Genomic DNA, 24062 nt, shown 5'->3' on the forward strand with positions numbered 1-24062 from the left:
TGTCTAATGTAGAAAAGTGTGTGTAGTATTTACACTATAACAGTGTGTGTAGTATTTACAGTATTTACACTATAACAGTGTGTGTAGTATTTACACTATACCAGTGTGTGTAGTATTTACAGTATTTACACTATAACAGTGTGTGTAGTATTTACACTATAACAGTGTGTGTAGTATTTACAGTATTTACACTATAACAGTGTGTGTAGTATTTACAGTATTTACACTATAACAGTGTGTGTAGTATTTACACTATAACAGTGTGTGTAGTATTTACAGTGTTTACACTATAACAGTGTGTGTAGTATTTACAGTATTTACACTATAACAGTGTGTGTAGTATTTGCTGCTCTTTGCACGTCAGGCTCAAATACACTTGAGACCCGGGTTTAGCGCAAGACAATGTTTTAACATATTTTACCATTACATGCATCTCACAACATCAAACACAATCACCCATTTACACGGAATATGTGGAGTGTCTTGTGGAAATCTTCTTTGATGTGACACATTCTTCTGGGGCCAGGGAAGGTAATAAAGATGGACTTCAGCGCCAAACACACACTTCTGACAGTACGGCAAATAGTGCCTTTATTTACAGGTTCGGCATAAAAAGACATGCCGCGCCATACGGAGCATGTGTGGGATGGTGAGGTGCTTCATGCTGGTCTGATCTGTATCACTCAATATCAGTGCTTCTTCATCCAAAACGTGGTTCAGAAATGGGCATCACGGTGCAGGAAGAAACAGAGGTGAATGAGACTTTATATATCGGCATCATCACGTTGTGTATGTATAAAAACCACACAAAGTGAGTTTTGTTGTATTTTGCATTCCGTTGTCAGGGAAACGCAGCCCGTGTCATAGAGTGGACTCCATTCCGTTGTTATGGAGTCCACTCTATGACACGGGCTGCGTTTCCCTGACAACGGAATTGTGACATCATCAACAACTCCTTTGATGTGTCTCGGAACACTAGATCATTGCGTTTCTGGTTCCAGAAGAGTGCAGTTGGATATTTTCTCTTGAAAGTATCTGCGATATTTGTCCTTTACAGACTTAAGTAGTTTTTTGGAAGATTCATCACCATCTTTCAGAGGTTACATCGAGTCATTTAGCGACAAATAAAACAACAGTCTTTTTCAAGACTACACCCCTTTTCAGGGCTGACCAACAGTCTTTTTCAAGACTACACAAGTGTCATTTAACATGTACCGTAGAAACAACCAGAGAATTGGAGCTGGCGCTTCACTTCTCGGGACTCCTCCCACCGGATACAATGTGAACATTGCACTTTCTCATGCACGGAATGAAGTGCACTGCCTGAAAAGGCAAGTGAGCGAACTCACCGCTCACACTGAAACTGTGAAGTTCGAATTGACCAACATGTTAAAAGGCAAAGATCTTGCCTATGAGCAGATGGTTGACAAGAACAGAAAGAGGTTTTCAGACCTTATCAGGGAGAACGAGGGTTTATCTCTGAAGGTCACCGAGACCACAAAACAACTTTCTGTCAAAAGTGCTGAACTCACGGTCAACAACGAGACCTGGAAGCAGAAATATGAAGATCTGGAGAAAAAGACAACCAAGAAACTGGATGACCAACAACAGTCATTGGAGTCTAAAGTAACAGGGTTACTCTCCACCAACATTTCTCTTCAAGAGAAGCTGCACAAGCAGCAGGCCAACAACCAACAGTTGGAAGCAGAACACAAACTGCTGAAGATCAAGACAGAGGCTCTGGATGAGACTATCAGAGAGAACGAGGGTTTATCTCTGAAGCTCACAGAGACCACAAAACAACTTTCTGTCAAAAGTGCTGAACTCACGGTCAACAACCAGACCTGGCAGCAGAAATATGAAGATCTGGAGAAAAAGACAACCAAGAAACTGGATGACCAACAACAGTCATTGGAGTCTAAAGTAACAGGGTTACTCTCCACCAACATTTCTCTTCAAGAGAAGCTGCACAAGCAGCAGGCCAACAACCAACAGTTGGAAGCAGAACACAAACTGCTGAAGATCAAGACAGAGGCTCTGGATGAGACTATCAGGGAGAACGAGGGTTTATCTCTGAAGCTCACAGAGACCACAAAACAACTTTCTGTCAAAAGTGCTGAACTCACGGTCAACAACCAGACCTGGCAGCAGAAATATGAAGATCTGGAGAAAAAGACAACCAAGAAACTGGATGACCAACAACAGTCATTGGAGTCTAAAGTAACAGGGTTACTCTCCACCAACATTTCTCTTCAAGAGAAGCTGCACAAGCAGCAGGCCAACAACCAACAGTTGGAAGCAGAACACAAACTGCTGAAGATCAAGACAGAGGCTCTGGATGAGACTATCAGGGAGAACGAGGGTTTATCTCTGAAGCTCACAGAGACCACAAAACAACTTTCTGTCAAAAGTGCTGAACTCACGGTCAACAACCAGACCTGGCAGCAGAAATATGAAGATCTGGAGAAAAAGACAACCAAGAAACTGGATGACCAACAACAGTCATTGGAGTCTAAAGTAACGGGGTTACTCTCCACCAACATTTCTCTTCAAGAGAAGCTGCACAAGCAGCAGGCCAACAACCAACAGTTGGAAGCAGAACACAAACTGCTGAAGATCAAGACAGAGGCTCTGGATGAGACTATCAGGGAGAACGAGGGTTTATCTCTGAAGCTCACCGAGACCACAAAACAACTTTCTGTCAAAAGTGCTGAACTCACGGTCAACAACGAGACCTGGCAGCAGAAATATGAAGATCTGGAGAAAAAGACAACCAAGAAACTGGATGACCAACAACAGTCATTGGAGTCTAGAGTAACAGGGTTACTCTCCACCAACATTTCTCTTCAAGAGAAGCTGCACAAGCAGCAGGCCAACAACCAACAGTTGGAAGCAGAACACAAACTGCTGAAGATCAAGACAGAGGCTCTGGATGAGACTATCAGAGAGAACGAGGGTTTATCTCTGAAGCTCACCGAGACCACAAAAGAACTTTCTGTCAAAAGTGCTGAACTCACGGTCAACAACCAGACCTGGCCGCAGAAATATGAAGATCTGGAGAAAAAGACAACCAAGAAACTGGATGACCAACAACAGTCATTGGAGTCTAAAGTAACAGGGTTACTCTCCACCAACATTTCTCTTCAAGAGAAGCTGCACAAGCAGCAGGCCAACAACCAACAGTTGGAAGCAGAACACAAACTGCTGAAGATCAAGACAGAGGCTCTGGATGAGACTATCAGGGAGAACAAGGGTTTATCTCTGAAGCTCACCGAGACCACAAAAGAACTTTCTGTCAAAAGTGCTGAACTCACGGTCAACAACGAGACCTGGCAGCAGTTGGAAGCAGAACACAAACTGCTGAAGACACAGAGGGATTCTCTGGCTGCTTTAATAAAGAGCCAAGAGGAGACCCACCACGAGATGGTCACAATCAGTGATTTCACTGAGTTGTGCCTGATCTCTAGGATCCAACAACTGGAGGATACCATCTCCAAAGAACATCAGATCCTTATCACCAGGATCCAAGAATTAGAGGACGACAAAACAGTCCTTGAAAACATCTGCCTCGACTTAAAAAAAAAAAAAAGAGGCATCTTTGGGAGACGGATGCAAGACCGGCAGACGGAGATGGACAAAATGAGGCGCAAGATGCAGGACAAGGAGACAAAGAAATAGGAGAGAGAAGAGAAGAAAAAGGAGACCATCTAGGACCTGTAAGAACACCTTCTTTCACCTCCCACTCCATCCTACCTTATCCATCTACCCCCGCTCCCCTTCCACCTGCGCTTCACAGCGCTAAATACCCCCACCCCGGGCATGGACCGCCTCCTCATTCATTGGTAAATATCATTGCCATTGTATATTTTATTTCCTTTGCTCCAGGAAGTGTTTTTTTCCACCTTCATGGACTGGACAGTAGCACGGCACGGCCTCTGAGGAATGAGGAATCTTTTTCATCTCATCCATTTCCTTCTTTGGTTAATGCAAGGCTGCAGATGAAGATGAGGGGATTTCTGTATCTGCGCATATACCCTGAACCCGGCCATTTGGCCGGTGTTTGGATGAACTACCACGGCTGGGTTGACGAATCAACAGTGACAACTTGTGAAGGTAGACCGATAGTTTCATTCGTCTGTCGTTGGAAATTGGGATCTCGGTTTGATTTTTCAAGTTATGCATTAGGAAAGGTTGACACACATGTCCCCCTCTATAGTTTCAATGATGCCATGCCAATATATAGAACATATTTTCATACTTCATATTTGTAATATCATAGATAATAACAAGATAATATAGGACTAATATCATATAGCATTATGTAGGACTAATATAACAAACATAGTATTATACTTCATATTTGTAATATCATAGAAGATTATATAGGACTAATCTCATATAACATAATATAGGACTAATATAACAAACATGGCATCATACTTAGTATTTCTAATATTATATAACTTAATATCATATACAGTGTTTTCCATAGCGCCCCAACACCCACGCCCCCCTCCGGTACGTCCGCCCCCCCAAAGTTGGAAACCTAGGGGAAACACTGATATGACATAATATAGTAGAACTAATATAGGAGACATGGCTTTATACTTTATCTTTCCAATATCATAGGACATAATATCGTAGAACGAATATCATAAAATAGCATCGTATTCCATAGTTCTAATATAATTTAACTTAATACCGTAGAACTAAAATAAAATAGCATCGCATTCCATAGTTCTAATATAATTTAACTTAATATCGTAGAACTAATATCATAAAATAGCATCGTATTCCATAGTTCGAATATAATTTAACTTAATACCGTAGAACTAAAATAAAATAGCATCGCATTCCATAGTTCTAATATAATGTAACTTAATACCGTAGAACTAAAATAAAATAGCATCGTATTCCATAGTTCTAATATAATTTAACTTAATATCGTAGAACTAATATCATAAAATAGCATCGTCTTCCATAGTTCTAATATAATTTAACTTAATAGCGTAGAACTAAAATAAAATAGCATCGTCTTCCATAGTTCTAATATAATTTAACTTAATACCGTAGAACTAAAATAAAATAGCATCGTATTCCATATTTCTAATATAATTTAACTTAATATCGTAGAACTAATATCATAAAATAGCATCGTATTCCATAGTTCTAATATAATTTAACTTAATATCGTAGAACTAATATCATAAAATAGCATCGTCTTCCATAGTTCTAATATAGTTTAACTTAATACCGTAGAACTAAAATAAAATAGCATCGTATTCCATATTTCTAATATAATTTAACTTAATATCGTAGAACTAATATCATAAAATAGCATCGTATTCATAGTTCTAATATAATTTAACTTAATATTGTAGAACTAAAATCAAATAGCATCATATTCCATATTTCTAATACCATTTAACATGACATAGAACTAATATCATAAATATAGCATTATAGTTTAATATAGAACATAATATCTTATTAAAATATCATAAATATAATTTAACAGATGCTATTTTTTACCACTAGCCATGCCTTTAATACAAAGTATAGAGGGGGACATGTATGTCTACCTTGCCTAATGCATAACTTGAAAAATCAAACCGAGATCTCAATTTCCAACGACAGACGAATGAAACTATCGGCCTACCTTCACAAGTTGTTACTATTGATTTGTCAAACCGGCTGTGTGAGGTTATCCGAACATCGTCCAAATGACCGGGTTCAGGGTATATGCGCAGATACAGAAATCCGCTCATCTTCATTTGCAGCCTTGCATTTCGCCAAAGAAAGAAATGGATGAGATGAAAAAGATTCCTCATTCCTCAGGCGCTGTGCTCCGCTACTTTCCAGTCAATGAAGTGGGAAAAGAACACTTAACGGAGCACTGGGAATAAAATATACTCATTTTCATGATTACAGATTGAATGAGGAGTTTGGTCCTCACATGCCAAAAAGTTATATTTTCTTTTTTTCTTTTAAAAAGTAGTATTTTCTTTCTTTTTCTTTTTCATTTAAAAAAATAATATTTTATTTTTTTATTTTAAAAAGTTATATTTTATTTTAATTTTATTTTAAAAAAGTTATTCTTTTATTTTATTTTTAAAAGTTTTGTTTTATTTTAATTTTATTTTAAAAAGTTATATTTTATTTCATTTTTATTTTATTTTAAAAAGTTATATTTTCTTTCTTTTTCTTTTTCATTTAATTTTTTTTATTTTATTTTAAAAAGTTATATTTTATTTGTATTTTATTTAAAAAAGTTATTCTTTTATTTTATTTTAAAAAGTTACATTTTATTTTTTTATTTAAAAAAAACGCAAATCCCGCCCCCCCCAATTTCGCCCCATTATAAAATAAATAACATTTTTGGGTTCAACTGTGGGTTTTCCCTCCATCTATGGGTTTCCCACATAAAAAAAAAAAATCTCCTCCGCGAATCGCCACCTTAACGTGGTGGAGGAGTTTGAGTGGCTCAGTGATCCTGTGATCTGTGTTGTCTGTGGCACAAGCACCTTGTGCGATGGACAACAGGTCTCAGGGGAGAGTCCAGACTAAGAGCGATTCAAAAACCCTAATGTTTAATCAAACAATAATACAATGGCTTTACAGCCTAATATCTATATAGTGTTAAAAAAAGACACCAGCCACAAGACAGCCTAAAAGGTTCTTAAATGACTTTACTGACTTTACTTAATTACTTAAGCTATCAACTATTCTTTATTAAATCGGTTATACCAAATTAAAAAAGGATGCCCTTGATACATGCCCCTTAAATGAGATGTCGGCCAGAGGTCAGGCGGATGGTCTGCTTCTTCAGGCAGCGCTTCTGGTGGCCATCACTTGAGAGGGACACGGAAGGGTTTGTGGCCGCTTGTCCAGTCTGCACCCAGAACAAGGCCTCCCTCCAGCGACCGTCAGTTACCACACCCCCCCTCCGGCGCCTCGACGGCCTTCTTCATACATATACTTACGTATATTTATGTGTATCAGTGGCGGCTGGTGGGTTTTCTTTTTGCCAGCCAATCAGTTTCAATAAACATCCCTGTATGATTCAATGCAAAAAAGGGTGTAAAATACACATCATTACTTTGCAGTTAAATAAACATGTAAAATAGAACATGTGTATATATACGTATATATTTAGATGCACCTATGAACCTAGTTTGTTGGGGAAACATCAGTGTGTTGAGGAGAGACCAACTCAAAAGCCACACAGAACTTCACACAATGAACTATTTTGGTTCAAATGTGCCTCTTTTCATCCACGTCCTGGTTGTGTGTCCTCACCGCGGTCCGGTGTGCGTCGCAGCTGGGCAGTGATGTTAACTTTAGCACGGTGACGTCATGCGGACCGGCGCCGTTAGCACGTAGCTAACTAGCTAGCTAACCCTCCCGGCGTAGAAGTCTCTACAGAAGCCTCGGCTTCCCTTCACACCGGTCCGTTGTCTGGTCGTGAGGTCCGGCTGGTCCCGGTCCACCTCTTTCACCTCAAGTTTCTCCCCGAAAGTTATTCCGTCAAACGGCTCTTTGAGGAGAGAACGTACCGAGTCCGGGTTTGGTCCTGTCGGAGGGACACTGCTCGCCGTTGTCATGGCGCTACATGGGCGCGTCGCGAGACTCTTGACGGGCGCAGCGTAGGGCGGGAAAGTGCTGGCCCCAAATCTCAAAGTATTTTAGGCAGAGGTGTCAAGTAACCAAGTACAAATACTTGGTTACTGTACTTAAGTAGAAACTTTACTGGAGTGTTTATTTTTCAGACGACTTCTACTGCTGACATTTTAAAAACAGTCTCGTTACTTCCGGCTTCTCCAGATAAACGGCGCTATGCGGACAGTGAATGTGATTGGATGAGAAGTATAAACATTGAGCATCCAGACACTCGATTATTATAAAAAGTTCAGGGGTAGCAGATTTTGATAGCACAATAACACCCTATCAAATATTGCTCCCACTACTCATTGCAGGATAATACAACAGAGTAGACGGAGGCGAGGATACACAGTCCATGCAATTATTTAATATTTCATTTCAAGAGAACGGTCATTGTACAATCTACACGCTCAATGTACTTTTTAACTTGGCCAAAAGAGGAAATAATCGGGATTTTGAGGATGTTACTCCGTTAACACGTCGTTCACCGACAGGGTTGCAAAATATTATGGGCGTGTCAAGGAAACTTGGAAAATCCACTCGGCGCATGCCCAATACTACAAAGAAGCAGTTCTCAACAAGTAGCACAAAATGATAGAGCGCCGGCAGATCGGAGCGACACCGGGGGGGAAAAGTGGTCAGTGGAAAGTTAGTATTTAGCGACACGGAGCCTCCTCCTCTTCCTCCTCCTCTTCCTCACGCAGAGTCCATGTAACGTTAGAGGAGTCTCTTCATGACCGTGGGTTTGTCCTAAATGTTTTATTGAGAGTCTGGCACAACACAGCGACTTGCAAGCGGCGTATTAAATAAAGTGATGTGTGTCTTAATGCGGCTTTGGAAATGAACACAAAGGGATTCTGTATTTGCTCATGAAGCCTGAACATACTGGTTAACCAATTGCTTTGTTGAAAAGTGTGATTAGTTGTACACTGTTTCACTAAAGAGATTATGTGTTCATTGCTGGATTACATGTTGCTCTCATAGGCAATTATTTGGATCATGGTAAAAGTATTTCAGTATCTTAGGCCTGCAGTGCAAAGAGTACTATGATTTGTAATGCTCACCGCATCGTTGGATCTATGTTCAGTGATGTTTTATAGCCATCAGTACGTGACGTTAACTCTTCTGCAGGCTGCATAATGAACGTGCCAACTAGAAAATTCTGACAAGATATGTTGAGCTTTGCATCCTAACTGCACCTGAAGCCAAGAAGGAAGAAAATAAAGAGCTGCAGCTGTAATTAAACAGAGAAAAAAAGAGAAAAAGCCAGGCAAACAATCGTGGACCGACTGAATGCGAAAGGATGTAAAAACATGTACTTGCTAGGAAAGTTGTAGACTGTTTTATTGGCTTTTAATATGATTTTGCTATGTGTTGGTGTTATATATGTGTTTATGTGCTAACTGTGCTGGTTTTGTGCAGCTGTGCAGGACACAGCTGCAAACTAACATTTTGTATCATGCAGCCGCTGCCTTTGTAAAGTGTTTACACCTGATTGGCATGTTTACCATCACACACCCGACCCGGTTTGATCAATGTGTTCATGTGCGGCTATTTTCAAGGCAGCGTCTAAAAAAGGCAATAAAGTGACATAATTCAAAATGTCTGTGTCTAATGTAGAAAAGTGTGTGTAGTATTTACACTATAACAGTGTGTGTAGTATTTACAGTATAACAGTGTGTGCAGTATTTACACTATAACAGTGTGTGTAGTATTTACACTATAACAGTGTGTGTAGTATTTACAGTATTTACACTATAACAGTGTGTGTAGTATTTACACTATAACAGTGTGTGTAGTATTTACAGTATTTACACTATAACAGTGCGTGTAGTATTTACAGTATTTACACTATAACAGTGTGTGTAGTATTTACACTATAACAGTGTGTGTAGTATTTACAGTATTTACACTATAACAGTGTGTGTAGTATTTACAGTATTTACACTATAACAGTGCGTGTAGTATTTACAGTATTTACACTATAACTGTGCACAGTAAATTTGCCAGTGTCAAAAAGGCAGTGTCAAACTATTTTAATTCCTCCGGAGTTCTTCCAGCAATGGACAGAGTAAAATTGAACCAGAAAACTTCCAATGTTGGTGAAAATAATCACAGTTAACAGAGGTTTTACTCTGTCAGTGTTATTGACTCTCTCAGGCCCAGATTCAACACTGATTAGAGCAAGATACCTTCCAGAGTATCACAAAAAATACTCTGGAAAGCCCCGCCCACCAACTTTCCCGGTCAAACTGAGAATGTGGATTCTGGCATCGCCATCTTCCTCGCATCGAAATACTGTGGTAAGTCTTTCCACTATAAACTATTCCCGTTGTTTTTTCTTCATTCGAGTAGAATCTGTATAAGAATAAAGGGACGTATTCATTCACCACACTAGTCAATGTTGGGTTCGTGTCTTCAAATACCGAATTTCAAATGGCTAACGTGATTATCGGGTCGGCGGTTAGCTTAAATGTAGCAGCCACATGTCTGACCACGCAACACCAAACTGAACAAAAACGACACGAGGTAACGTTAATGTCGACGAGGACGAGCTGTCGTGGTGTGTTATGTGTCATGCTTGCACATTTATTACAGTAAAATCACGACAAAAATTCGTTGAAGCAGTCATATTTATTATTTCTATTTGAGCCGGAGCAAATCGCTTTAGCGTCACGTCACAATTTGGTCGAGCATAGCGGGACATGTCGCGGACATGCGGACGTGCTCATAGGACCCGCTAGTTCACCGGCAGACGGCGGAATGCACCGAGTCGACCCAGTTAACGTGAACGGAGCCGCGGCTCCGAGAGGCTCGGTTCACGTTAGCTGCTGCTGTAGCCATAGATATATAAAGAGTAGACGCTGCATTGGCTGCTGAGGCGCAAACAAATATTTATTATTATATTATATACCAGAATATTATTACTGTTACAACTACTATGAATATTAAAATACGCCGAATCATGTTTTCGGTGTCATGCCTACAAAATCCCGTGAACATCCGCTTTTGTATTCAGCGAGTGACGCGCTGACACTTCGTTGCGCCAGCTGGCACTGAGTGGAGCGGGTGACCGGTCCAAGTTGGCGGCCCCGCGGCTCGTCAGCACCACTAGGCAGCAGCGGTCGATGTCTATTCTTTATGTCTATGGCTGTAGCTGCTGTAAGCTTAATTTATGCTTCCACGTTACGGCGGCGGCGGGTGTGGCGGTGTGTTTCTGCGGGTGCCGAATCCTTGGTGAGCCGAAGCTCATATTGAAGCGCAGGCTACGGAGAAGACGTGAATTTACAACACTGGTTCACCCACTGAGGGACCTGGACGAGCAAGTGCACTTTCGATACTTTCGAATGTCAGCAACTGCCGCAAATTACGTTCTGAGCGGACCAATCACAGCACTTGCGGTCTACGTCAACTCGACTCGCAGTTTTTTTTTTGTGGAGGTGCACGTCAGGCTACGGCGGAGGGGTCTACGTAGTTACGTAGTTACTTAATATGTATATTTTCTTTTTTCTTTCAGATTGTTCTTTAATGTACTGTGGTGCTCTGGTGATAAGTAATAAGTTGATGTACTTGACCGAAAATGTAGTTGTGTTTGTGATTTTTAAAGCTGAAATAGGGTATTTTCAGGTTGTCAGCTTGTATGGGGTTGTAGATCATAATGTTGATTTCAGTTTGCTGTCTTTGCAGATACCATCATGTTGATCAAAACATTCCTGTCATCCAGCACCAACCAAGATCTTTGCCACTGTGATAAGATGTGAGCTTTACATGTTTTAGGTTTACTTTTGATGCCAATATTTCATGTTTACTTGGAATAAATATGTATTACAGTATGGATACAATTGTCTGTGTGTTTTTCCCCCTGCATAGATATGCAACACTGGTAGGAGTTGGTTAAAAATCAACACTCTTTGGAGTGATTTCATAATCAACATAGTGTAAAGTAGGTTTAATACTGGAAAGGTTATTTCTTTTATAACTATTTAGTGTTACATGTGAATAACACTATGGGTGTTACTTCTTACATAGTGTAAAACTTGATTGACACTTCTTAGAGTTAATATTATTACACTACACTGCACCTAGTGTCAAATTTTAACTCTTACCAGAGTAAAATTGACTCTGGAAATTTAACTCTGTGTTCAGTGTACATTTTACACTCTGTGTCGATAGGGACCATATGTTCACTGAGGTAGTGTTAAAATTGACTCTTTAAGTGTTGTATTGACACTGGCAATTTTGCCGCTGCCTTTGTAAAGTGTTTACACCTGATTGGCATGTTTACCATCACACACCCGACCCGGTTTGATCAATGTGTTCATGTGCGGCTATTTTCAAGGCAGCGTCTAAAAAAGGCAATAAAGTGACATAGTTCAAAATGTCTGTGTCTAATGTAGAAAAGTGTGTGTAGTATTTACACTATAACAGTGTGTGTAGTATTTACAGTATTTACACTATAACAGTGTGTGTAGTATTTACACTATAACAGTGTGTGTAGTATTTACAGTGTTTACACTATAACAGTGTGTGTAGTATTTACACTATAACAGTGTGTGTAGTATTTACAGTATTTACACTATAACAGTGTGTGTAGTATTTACACTATAACAGTGTGTGTAGTATTTACAGTATTTACACTATAACAGTGTGTGTAGTATTTACACTATAACAGTGTGTGTAGTATTTGCTGCTCTTTGCACGTCAGGCTCAAATACACTTGAGACCCGGGTTTAGCGCAAGACAATGTTTTAACATATTTTACCATTACATGCATCTCACAACATCAAACACAATCACCCATTTACACGGAATATGTGGAGTGTCTTGTGGAAATCTTCTTTGATGTGACACATTCTTCTGGGGCCAGGGAAGGTAATAAAGATGGACTTCAGCGCCAAACACACACTTCTGACAGTACGGCAAATAGTGCCTTTATTTACAGGTTCGGCATATAAAGACATGCCGCGCCATACGGAGCATGTGTAAGGGATGGTGAGGTGCTTCATGCTGGTCTGATCTGTATCACTCAATATCAGTGCTTCTTCATCCAAAACGTGGTTCAGAAATGGGCATCACGGTGCAGGAAGAAACAGAGGTGAATGAGACTTTATATATCGGCATCATCACGTTGTGTATGTATAAAAACCACACAAAGTGAGTTTTGTTGTATTTTGCATTCCGTTGTCAGGGAAACGCAGCCCGTGTCATAGAGTGGACTCCATTCCGTTGTTATGGAGTCCACTCTATGACACGGGCTGCGTTGTCAGGGAAACGCAGCCCGTGTCATAGAGTGGACTCCATTACGTTGTTATGGAGTCCACTCTATGACACGGGCTGCGTTTCCCTGACAACGGAATTGTGACATCATCAACAACTCCTTTGATGTGTCTCGGAACACTAGATCATTGCGTTTCTGGTTCCAGAAGAGTGCAGTTGGATATTTTCTCTTGAAAGTATCTGCGATATTTGTCCTTTACAGACTTAAGTAGTTTTTTGGAAGATTCATCACCATCTTTCAGAGGTTACATCGAGTCATTTAGCGACAAATAAAACAAGTCTTTTTCAAGACTACACCCCTTTTCAGGGCTGACCAACAGTCTTTTTCAAGACTACACAAGTGTCATTTAACATGTACCGTAGAAACAACCAGAGAATTGGAGCTGGCGCTTCACTTCTCGGGACTCCTCCCACCGGATACAATGTGAACATTGCACTTTCTCATGCACGGAATGAAGTGCACTGCCTGAAAAGGCAAGTGAGCGAACTCACCGCTCACACTGAAACTGTGAAGTTCGAATTGACCAACATGTTAAAAGGCAAAGATCTTGCCTATGAGCAGATGGTTGACAAGAACAGAAAGAGGTTTTCAGACCTTATCAGGGAGAACGAGGGTTTATCTCTGAAGGTCACCGAGACCACAAAACAACTTTCTGTCAAAAGTGCTGAACTCACGGTCAACAACCAGACCTGGAAGCAGAAATATGAAGATCTGGAGAAAAAGACAACCAAGAAACTGGATGACCAACAACAGTCATTGGAGTCTAAAGTAACAGGGTTACTCTCCACCAACATTTCTCTTCAAGAGAAGCTGCACAAGCAGCAGGCCAACAACCAACAGTTGGAAGCAGAACACAAACTGCTGAAGATCAAGACAGAGGCTCTGGATGAGACTATCAGAGAGAACGAGGGTTTATCTCTGAAGCTCACCGAGACCACAAAAGAACTTTCTGTCAAAAGTGCTGAACTCACGGTCAACAACCAGACCTGGCAGCAGAAATATGAAGATCTGGAGAAAAAGACAACCAAGAAACTGGATGACCAACAACAGTCATTGGAGTCTAAAGTAACAGGGTTACTCTCCACCAACATTTCTCTTCAAGAGAAGCTGCACAAGCAGCAGGCCAACAACCAACAGTTGGAAGCAGAACACAAACTGCTGAAGATCAAGACAGAGGCTCTGGATGAGACTATCAGGGAGAACGAGGGTTTATCTCTGAAGCTCACAGAGACCACAAAAGAACTTTCTGTCAAAAGTGCTGAACTCACGGTCAACAACCAGACCTGGCAGCAGAAATATGAAGATCTGGAGAAAAAGACAACCAAGAAACTGGATGACCAACAACAGTCATTGGAGTCTAAAGTAACAGGGTTACTCTCCACCAACATTTCTCTTCAAGAGAAGCTGCACAAGCAGCAGGCCAACAACCAACAGTTGGAAGCAGAACACAAACTGCTGAAGATCAAGACAGAGGCTCTGGATGACACTATCAGAGAGAACGAGGGTTTATCTCTGAAGCTCACCGAGACCACAAAAGAACTTTCTGTCAAAAGTGCTGAACTCACGGTCAACAACCAGACCTGGCAGCAGAAATATGAAGATCTGGAGAAAAAGACAACCAAGAAACTGGATGACCAACAACAGTCATTGGAGTCTAAAGTAACAGGGTTACTCTCCACCAACATTTCTCTTCAAGAGAAGCTGCACAAGCAGCAGGCCAACAACCAACAGTTGGAAGCAGAACACAAACTGCTGAAGATCAAGACAGAGGCTCTGGATGAGACTATCAGAGAGAACGAGGGTTTATCTCTGAAGCTCACCGAGACCACAAAAGAACTTTCTGTCAAAAGTGCTGAACTCACGGTCAACAACCAGACCTGGCAGCAGAAATATGAAGATCTGGAGAAAAAGACAACCAAGAAACTGGATGACCAACAACAGTCATTGGAGTCTAAAGTAACAGGGTTACTCTCCACCAACATTTCTCTTCAAGAGAAGCTGCACAAGCAGCAGGCCAACAACCAACAGTTGGAAGCAGAACACAAACTGCTGAAGATCAAGACAGAGGCTCTGGATGAGACTATCAGGGAGAACAAGGGTTTATCTCTGAAGCTCACCGAGACCACAAAAGAACTTTCTGTCAAAAGTGCTGAACTCACGGTCAACAACGAGACCTGGCAGCAGTTGGAAGCAGAACACAAACTGCTGAAGACACAGAGGGATTCTCTGGCTGCTTTAATAAAGAGCCAAGAGGAGACCCACCACGAGATGGTCACAATCAGTGATTTCACTGAGTTGTGCCTGATCTCTAGGATCCAACAACTGGAGGATACCATCTCCAAAGAACATCAGATCCTTATCACCAGGATCCAAGAATTAGAGGACGACAAAACAGTCCTTGAAAACATCTGCCTCGACTTAAAAAAAAAAAAAAGAGGCATCTTTGGGAGACGGATGCAAGACCGGCAGACGGAGATGGACAAAATGAGGCGCAAGATGCAGGACAAGGAGACAAAGAAATAGGAGAGAGAAGAGAAGAAAAAGGAGACCATCTAGGACCTGTAAGAACACCTTCTTTCACCTCCCACTCCATCCTACCTTATCCATCTACCCCCGCTCCCCTTCCACCTGCGCTTCACAGCGCTAAATACCCCCACCCCGGGCATGGACCGCCTCCTCATTCATTGGTAAATATCATTGCCATTGTATATTTTATTTCCTTTGCTCCAGGAAGTGTTTTTTTCCACCTTCATGGACTGGACAGTAGCACGGCACGGCCTCTGAGGAATGAGGAATCTTTTTCATCTCATCCATTTCCTTCTTTGGTTAATGCAAGGCTGCAGATGAAGATGAGGGGATTTCTGTATCTGCGCATATACCCTGAACCCGGCCATTTGGCCGGTGTTTGGATGAACTACCACGGCTGGGTTGACGAATCAACAGTGACAACTTGTGAAGGTAGACCGATAGTTTCATTCGTCTGTCGTTGGAAATTGGGATCTCGGTTTGATTTTTCAAGTTATGCATTAGGAAAGGTTGACACACATGTCCCCCTCTATAGTTTCAATGATGCCATGCCAATATATAGAACATATTTTCATACTTCATATTTGTAATATCATAGATAATAACAAGATAATATAGGACTAATATCATATAGCATTATGTAGGACTAATATAACAAACATAGTATTATACTTCATATTTCTAATATCATAGAAGATTATATAGGACTAATCTCATATAACATAATATAGGACTAATATAACAAACATGGCATCATACTTAGTATTTCTAATATTATATAACTTAATATCATATACAGTGTTTTCCATAGCGCCCCAACACCCACGCCCCCCCTCCGGTACGTCCGCCCCCCCAAAGTTGGAAACCTAGGGGAAACACTGATATGACATAATATAGTAGAACTAATATAGGAGACATGGCTTTATACTTTATCTTTCCAATATCATAGGACATAATATCGTAGAACGAATATCATAAAATAGCATCGTATTCCATAGTTCTAATATAATTTAACTTAATACCGTAGAACTAAAATAAAATAGCATCGCATTCCATAGTTCTAATATAATTTAACTTAATATCGTAGAACTAATATCATAAAATAGCATCGTATTCCATAGTTCGAATATAATTTAACTTAATACCGTAGAACTAAAATAAAATAGCATCGCATTCCATAGTTCTAATATAATGTAACTTAATACCGTAGAACTAAAATAAAATAGCATCGTATTCCATAGTTCTAATATAATTTAACTTAATATCGTAGAACTAATATCATAAAATAGCATCGTCTTCCATAGTTCTAATATAATTTAACTTAATAGCGTAGAACTAAAATAAAATAGCATCGTCTTCCATAGTTCTAATATAATTTAACTTAATACCGTAGAACTAAAATAAAATAGCATCGTATTCCATATTTCTAATATAATTTAACTTAATATCGTAGAACTAATATCATAAAATAGCATCGTATTCCATAGTTCTAATATAATTTAACTTAATATCGTAGAACTAATATCATAAAATAGCATCGTCTTCCATAGTTCTAATATAATTTAACTTAATACCGTAGAACTAAAATAAAATAGCATCGTATTCCATAGTTCTAATATAATTTAACTTAATACCGTAGAACTAAAATAAAATAGCATCGTATTCCATAGTTCTAATATAATTTAACTTAATATCGTAGAACTAATATCATAAAATAGCATCGTATTCCATAGTTCTAATATAATTTAACTTAATATCGTAGAACTAATATCATAAAATAGCATCGTCTTCCATAGTTCTAATATAATTTAACTTAATACCGTAGAACTAAAATAAAATAGCAATGTATTCCATATTTCTAATATAATTTAACTTAATATCGTAGAACTAATATCATAAAATAGCATCGTATTCATAGTTCTAATATAATTTAACTTAATATTGTAGAACTAAAATCAAATAGCATCATATTCCATATTTCTAATACCATTTAACATGACATAGAACTAATATCATAAATATAGCATTATAGTTTAATATAGAACATAATATCTTATTAAAATATCATAAATATAATTTAACAGATGCTATTTTTTACCACTAGCCATGCCTTTAATACGAAGTATAGAGGGGGACATGTATATCTACCTTGCCTAATGCATAACTTGAAAAATCAAACCGAGATCTCAATTTCCAACGACAGACGAATGAAACTATCGGCCTACCTTCACAAGTTGTTACTATTGATTTGTCAAACCGGCTGTGTGAGGTTATCTGAACATCGTCCAAATGACCGGGTTCAGGGTATATGCGCAGATACAGAAATCCGCTCATCTTCATTTGCAGCCTTGCATTTCGCCAAAGAAAGAAATGGATGAGATGAAAAAGATTCCTCATTCCTCAGGCGCTGTGCTCCGCTACTTTCCAGTCAATGAAGTGGGAAAAGAACACTTAACGGAGCACTGGGAATAAAATATACTCATTTTCATGATTACAGATTGAATGAGGAGTTTGGTCCTCACATGCCAAAAAGTTATATTTTCTTTTTTTCTTTTAAAAAGTTGTATTTTCTTTCTTTTTCTTTTTCATTTAAAAAAATAATATTTTATTTTTTTATTTTAAAAAGTTATATTTTATTTTTATTTTATTTTAAAAAAGTTATTCTTTTATTTTATTTTAAAAAGTTTTATTTTATTTTAATTTTATTTTAAAAAGTTATATTTTATTTCATTTTTATTTTATTTTAAAAAGTTATATTTTCTTTCTTTTTCTTTTTCATTTAATTTTTTTTATTTTATTTAAAAAAGTTATATTTTATTTGTATTTTATTTAAAAAAGTTATTCTTTTATTTTATTTTAAAAAGTTACATTTTATTTTTTTATTTAAAAAAAACGCAAATCCCGCCCCCCCCAATTTCGCCCCATTATAAAATAAATAACATTTTTGGGTTCAACTGTGGGTTTTCCCTCCATCTATGGGTTTCCCACATAAAAAAAAAAAATCTCCTCCGCGAATCGCCACCTTAACGTGGTGGAGGAGTTTGAGTGGCTCAGTGATCCTGTGATCTGTGTTGTCTGTGGCACAAGCACCTTGTGCGATGGACAACAGGTCTCAGGGGAGAGTCCAGACTAAGAGCGATTCAAAAACCCTAATGCTTAATCAAACAATAATACAATGGCTTTACAGCCTAATATCTATATAGTGTTAAAAAAAGACACCAGCCACAAGACAGCCTAAAAGGTTCTTAAATGACTTTACTTACTTTACTTAATTACTTAAGCTATCAACTATTCTTTATTAAATCGGTTATACCAAATTAAAAAAGGATGCCCTTGATACATGCCCCTTAAATGAGATGTCGGCCAGAGGTCAGGCGGATGGTCTGCTTCTTCAGGCAGCGCTTCTGGTGGCCATCACTTGAGAGGGACACGGAAGGGTTTGTGGCCGCTTGTCCAGTCTGCACCCAGAACAAGGCCTCCCTCCAGCGACCGTCAGTTACCACACCCCCCCTCCGGCGCCTCGACGGCCTTCTTCATACATATACTTACGTATATTTATGTGTATCAGTGGCGGCTGGTGGGTTTTCTTTTTGCCAGCCAATCAGTTTCAATAAACATCCCTGTATGATTCAATGCAAAAAAGGGTGTCAAATACACATCATTACTTTGCAGTTAAATAAACATGTAAAATAGAACATGTGTATATATACGTATATATTTAGATGCACCTATGAACCTAGTTTGTTGGGGAAACATCAGTGTGTTGAGGAGAGACCAACTCAAAAGCCACACAGAACTTCACACAATGAACTATTTTGGTTCAAATGTGCCTCTTTTCATCCACGTCCTGGTTGTGTGTCCGGTGTGCGTCGCAGCTGGGCAGTGATGTTAACTTTAGCACGGTGACGTCATGCGGACCGGCGCCGTTAGCACGTAGCTAACTAGCTAGCTAACCCTCCCGGCGTCAGGTATTTATTATTCCACTGCTAAATGAATGATGTAGTGATGGCAGACCTTTTGCTCATGTTAAGACATTAAATAGGTAACATTTGAGTATGTAGTAGTTTTTGTCACTTTATACATAATATATCATCTTACTATAAGTCACGCACTTATTCACCAACTCTTGTGCATTCTCAACTCTTCAAGGATGTGGTCCGGTTGCTAATGGTCTGCTTACTTTAATGTGTGTTTATTGAAATTGAAATTTGTGATCTGAGTTGGTTTGTAGGGAGCTTTTTTTTAATCACCAATGGACATTAAGATTGTATGAACCTGTTGTAAGATCAACGGCAGACACTTATTTTTATTTGGCCAACACTTACATATTCCACCTTTAAATTGATGAGAAAAAAATCTTGTCGGTCTTTTCCAATAATTAACTGTCTGTTTTATTCGCCACTGGTTGAAGGTATCTCCTGTTGAGATTTCTGGCCCTGCGTTAACACTACAGACTTAGATGAGATTTGGTTTGGAACCCAACGCATTAGAAAAGGACCAGCATGAATATTTAATTCCAGAAACAACGTGTACCAGAATCATCCCGGTGCTCACTTCAAGCAGACTTCATTATAAGTGTGTCCTGCAGCACAGTCACTTACTGCAGGACACAACGGGAAAACACGTTGATAGTTATTTGTGTGAACTGAACCTGAGTAGTCAAAAACAGCAACCAATAAAGTATGTGAGTGAGTACGGCCTCTGTTTGCTTAGGTCAGCTTTTAAAATGGGATTGGAGATTGTCTGCTGCCATGCAACGGTGGTGACGGTGTGGGAGGCCCGCCGCACCGCCTCCACCCTTTCAAAGAACTGTGGTCTGGTTGTATGGTGCATCCTGTAGTCACTGATGCTTCCTGCTTGCTTGTCATCTGGCACATCTGGGCAGATGTGCACCGCATTGAGAGCTGTCTGATTCAACCGAGCGAGCAAGTGAATCCTGCTCACCTTCCGCAGCTCGCTGTTCGAGGCTCGGGGGAAGATTTACAGTGGTGACGCTCTTAATCCCACAATGAAACTGAAAATCGGAAAATGGTCTAACCCTTAGTTTCACAATCTTTACTGGATGTTGATGCAAGCCAAACTTAAAAAAAAAATAAAACTGCATTAGGAAAGAGATTTCTATTTTCCCACCTTAAAGCCTGAGGCCGTCGCCCAGAACCACATTGTTTTATTTACAATCTTCTAAGCTATTTACAGTCAAAGAACATTTCAAATACCGCTAATAAGCCAAGTAACACATATTATCTGATCCAGACATATTGCTTCAAATATACAGCAATATAAACTGAGTACAACAACCCGATTTGTTGGATTAATGAGGAGGAACCACAAGAGGGAACCATTATTCAAGGTTAAGTAAATGAGTGAATGAAAGGACAGATTACCCCTGAACTCCAACCACCAAGAAAAGAATAGAGGGAGTTAATAAAACATGGAGCCGAATATGAGGAACATTGAGAAGTATTTAGAGATTTTTATATTACATGAAGAACAGACACGTTGGATCTGCAGCACAGAACAGCGAGCTGTGAACATTGAAACCAGCTGGTTGTCAAATGCATTCCTCATGGATTTTTCTCCTTGCAGTTGATTTTTTTGTCAAAGGTCAAAGTAACTATTGGAACAAGACTTACAAACAACTTTTAAACTGCTCATTGAAAGGATACGTACTGCAGATGGAGCTCGGCAGGGTACGTGCTTGAAGTCGAGATTTCCCTCCAGCCAATTTCAGTTGGCAAAAACGGCAGAACGACGGCTAAAAGCACGAAATGTGGCGCAAAGGTCCGTTTGAGTTGACACATACACGTTTATTTTTTTATATGAAACCATTTTATATTGCTATCGATTATATATATGTTCATCCTCAGATATATTCTATTTAAGCAAACACCATTTAAACTCGCTTCGCTCCTTTTGTTGTACATCTGGAATAAACGTTTTTTTGAACTAACTCATCATTTAGTCATTTAAAGTATTTTAAATAAAAAAATAGTCAAATAACTGTCCCAAGTTTTATAAAATAAAGTTGATAAAAAAATGAAATCATTTTCAAATCATCTCACAAAGTGAGAAAAATAAATGCAATTAAAAATGGTCTCTGCAAAAGGTAATCTCAGAAATTAAGTCCCTTTTCTGTTTCACTGGACCAATTTTATACTGAGGATATGATATGATAGAATATCATCATCTTTGACCGTGACAGCTCTAAATCATTGTTGAACGTGTCTATAATCAGATGTCTGACTTTAACCGTGTAAAACATATAAACATTTTGCTTTGAATAATATATAAAAAAAATCAAACACCAATGTCAGTCCACCAGCACCGGTGCGCATAACGCTCCCAGCGTGGGTGAGTCCGTCTCATTCTCTGGCCACGTGAACACTGAATCCTCCGCAGCATCTCCCGGCACTCGTGTAGAACGGTCGCACGACGATGCCCAGCACAACGCTCCACAGGCTCTGCAGCCAGCGCGCCCCAACGAGGGCGCAGCGGCTGCAAGGCCCAACGATCCTGTCATAGAAAGGAACACAGGAATCATACTGCAGTCACGTTCCTGTACTAGACTTTGTTTCACACGTGCTTCATTGTATAACAGAACCAGACATTTTAATGCCAATTAATAATATATTCTTACATTTTCAAAAATGACTCATTCACTCAACTTAGCATTATTTCATTGCTGCTTTGTTTGTAATCTGACCAGTTAGTATTACTGACTAGACTCTGCGGTAGCAGTTTAAAGCACAGCTGCACAGGGGGCCTCTTGAGCGATGTGAGCGACACAAATAAACTCTGATTAACCGCCAAGTTATTGGGAGCTGGGCAGCGATTGAGTGGGTGAGAACATGTGCAGAAACAACCAGACGGGTAGCTACACCTACCAGATGTGAAGGCAGCTTAGGATGGCAAAGAGGAGACCGGAGGCAATTGAAATGGGAATGGCCAGAAGCACTGTCACTACCCTGTAGACCCAAACCCTGGACACCTCGAACAAGGCATTACTCCAGAACCACACTCTGTCCCCACTGCGCACTGACACCGGCTCAGCGATCACGTCCTCAAATGTCACCTGCAGACAGGAAGACAAAGTTGTGCTGATGCTACAGAGGTGAATCAACAATTATTGTTTACCTTGATTCCCCCATTAAGAGTTCCTTTCCTCCACTAGAGGGCAGTGCAACCACCCAGTTTCTCAGCTCTGAGTGGCAATCATGCATTTTGTATCCACTATCTCGCTGCATGTGACACAAAAAAGAAGGTTCCATAAAACAGATGCAGTACCTTGAGACAGTCATTGATACCGCGGGGGTCTCGGACGTTTATCAGAGGCTTGGTATCACTGATTTCTACCAGTGCCGACGTATGAATGTCTTCCTCTTCCTCCAGAGAAGGATGGGCCCTCCACAGAGTTTCAGGTTCCTCCCCATTAGAGTCGCTAGAGTCCTCCAGGTCAATCTCTACTTCCTCTGCTTCTTCCCCTTTTATCATGGTGTTCATCAAAAACACGCAAAGTAAGCTCTGTCCAGCGAGCGGGGAGCCCGTCTGTATCCGTACGGCTCGGACTGAGGCCGCTGCCTGGGTGTGTGTGGTTATATTGGGAGCGTTACGGTGCCCTCGGTGGTATTTGCAGATGGTCTTTCAAGTGAAGATCATTTTCCTGTGCTGTGGGAGGGTTAGGAAGGACAGGGTGGGATATAAATACTGTCAGCATGGGGATGGTTCTGTATACTCTGATACACCCAACTGGAAATGCAATCACACAGAGACAGACGCACACGTGAGACGATTCTCCCTGCATGACAGCAAAGAGAGTATATTTTGTGATAAAGGTTGCATTGTGAAATGTAGTCATTTACTTACTTACAATAATTTACAAGCTCAGTTTAACTTCAGACAGTGCAAAAAGATTCCTTTTGTCAATAATCCGAAGTTAGTCAACTTCAAGAAGCTTTTCCCAGTGGAGCTTTTTTCATATCTTCATTGGACTCCCTGTGACTGAGACAAAAACGCCTTCCTGTGGTTCCCCAAACAGGACTGAGTGTTGAAACCAATCATCATGGGAAACATTTCTAAAATTATTTAGTAGAATATATTGTTGTCAGTTTATCTCTACAATATATGCAACTTTAATTTGTTTTATCTGTACATAAATCTTTGAATGGAGATCCTTTTCTGTACCGATGCAGAATAAACATTAGGTATGAGCCACTGGAGGCCTGATAAAAATAACATCTATATAATCACTTCAATCACTAACGGCAGAAATGTGTCTTTACTATTTAAGGTCAAAACTGACCTTTGATGCTTTTAGCTATTTAGTTTTGAAAATACAACAATAATAAAACAATGCATTTTATTCGTAAAGTCCATCTCAAATTTTTTACTGTCCCCTATATAAAAGTGAATTGTGCAGCTTTGTGACTGTCTTGGTTTGCTGTTTGAGTTCACGATATCCTCCTCCAGGCCCAGTGCGAGGAACGCTCTCGGGTCTCTGCACTGGATGTGAAGCATGTTTCGCAACATGCTTTTAAGAAGGAAAACAACTTTCCCCTCTAAGAACCTTTGGACCCATTAACCACTCACGCTCTCTGCT

At 39.7% G+C, this 24062-nt stretch overlaps 2 protein-coding genes across 3 annotated transcripts; one reads left to right on the forward strand and one right to left on the reverse strand.

Annotated features, from left to right (window-relative positions):
* The first annotated feature begins 988 nt into the window (after window positions 1–988).
* LOC144388896 (uncharacterized) lies at window positions 989–19158 on the forward strand. Of its 2 annotated transcripts, none has more exons than XM_078091643.1 (2): window positions 989–9965; window positions 11180–11499. In XM_078091643.1, exon 1 carries the CDS (start codon window positions 1210–1212, stop codon window positions 3676–3678), a length of 2469 nt encoding a protein of 822 aa, XP_077947769.1. In that variant the 5' UTR covers window positions 989–1209; the 3' UTR covers window positions 3679–9965; window positions 11180–11499. The 2 variants fall into 2 exon arrangements, with proteins under 2 accessions (XP_077947769.1, XP_077947770.1); XM_078091644.1 differs by lacking the exon at window positions 989–9965 and adding an exon at window positions 9974–10899 and having other exon boundaries at window positions 11180–19158.
* A 1449-nt stretch (window positions 19159–20607) lies between these two features.
* Window positions 20608–23130, reverse strand: cav4a (caveolin 4a). Its single transcript, XM_040204460.2, has 3 exons — window positions 22751–23130; window positions 22351–22538; window positions 20608–21979 (listed from the first exon to the last, which is right to left on the reverse strand). The coding sequence occupies exons 1-3, from the start codon at window positions 22964–22966 to the stop codon at window positions 21829–21831; spliced, it is 555 nt and encodes a 184-aa protein (XP_040060394.2). The 5' UTR covers window positions 22967–23130; the 3' UTR covers window positions 20608–21828.
* Between the last annotated feature and the right edge of the window lie 932 nt (window positions 23131–24062).

The sequence above is a fragment of the Gasterosteus aculeatus genome, chromosome 17 (genome assembly GCF_964276395.1).
Source record: "Gasterosteus aculeatus chromosome 17, fGasAcu3.hap1.1, whole genome shotgun sequence".
Classification (NCBI taxonomy): domain Eukaryota; kingdom Metazoa; phylum Chordata; class Actinopteri; order Perciformes; family Gasterosteidae; genus Gasterosteus; species Gasterosteus aculeatus.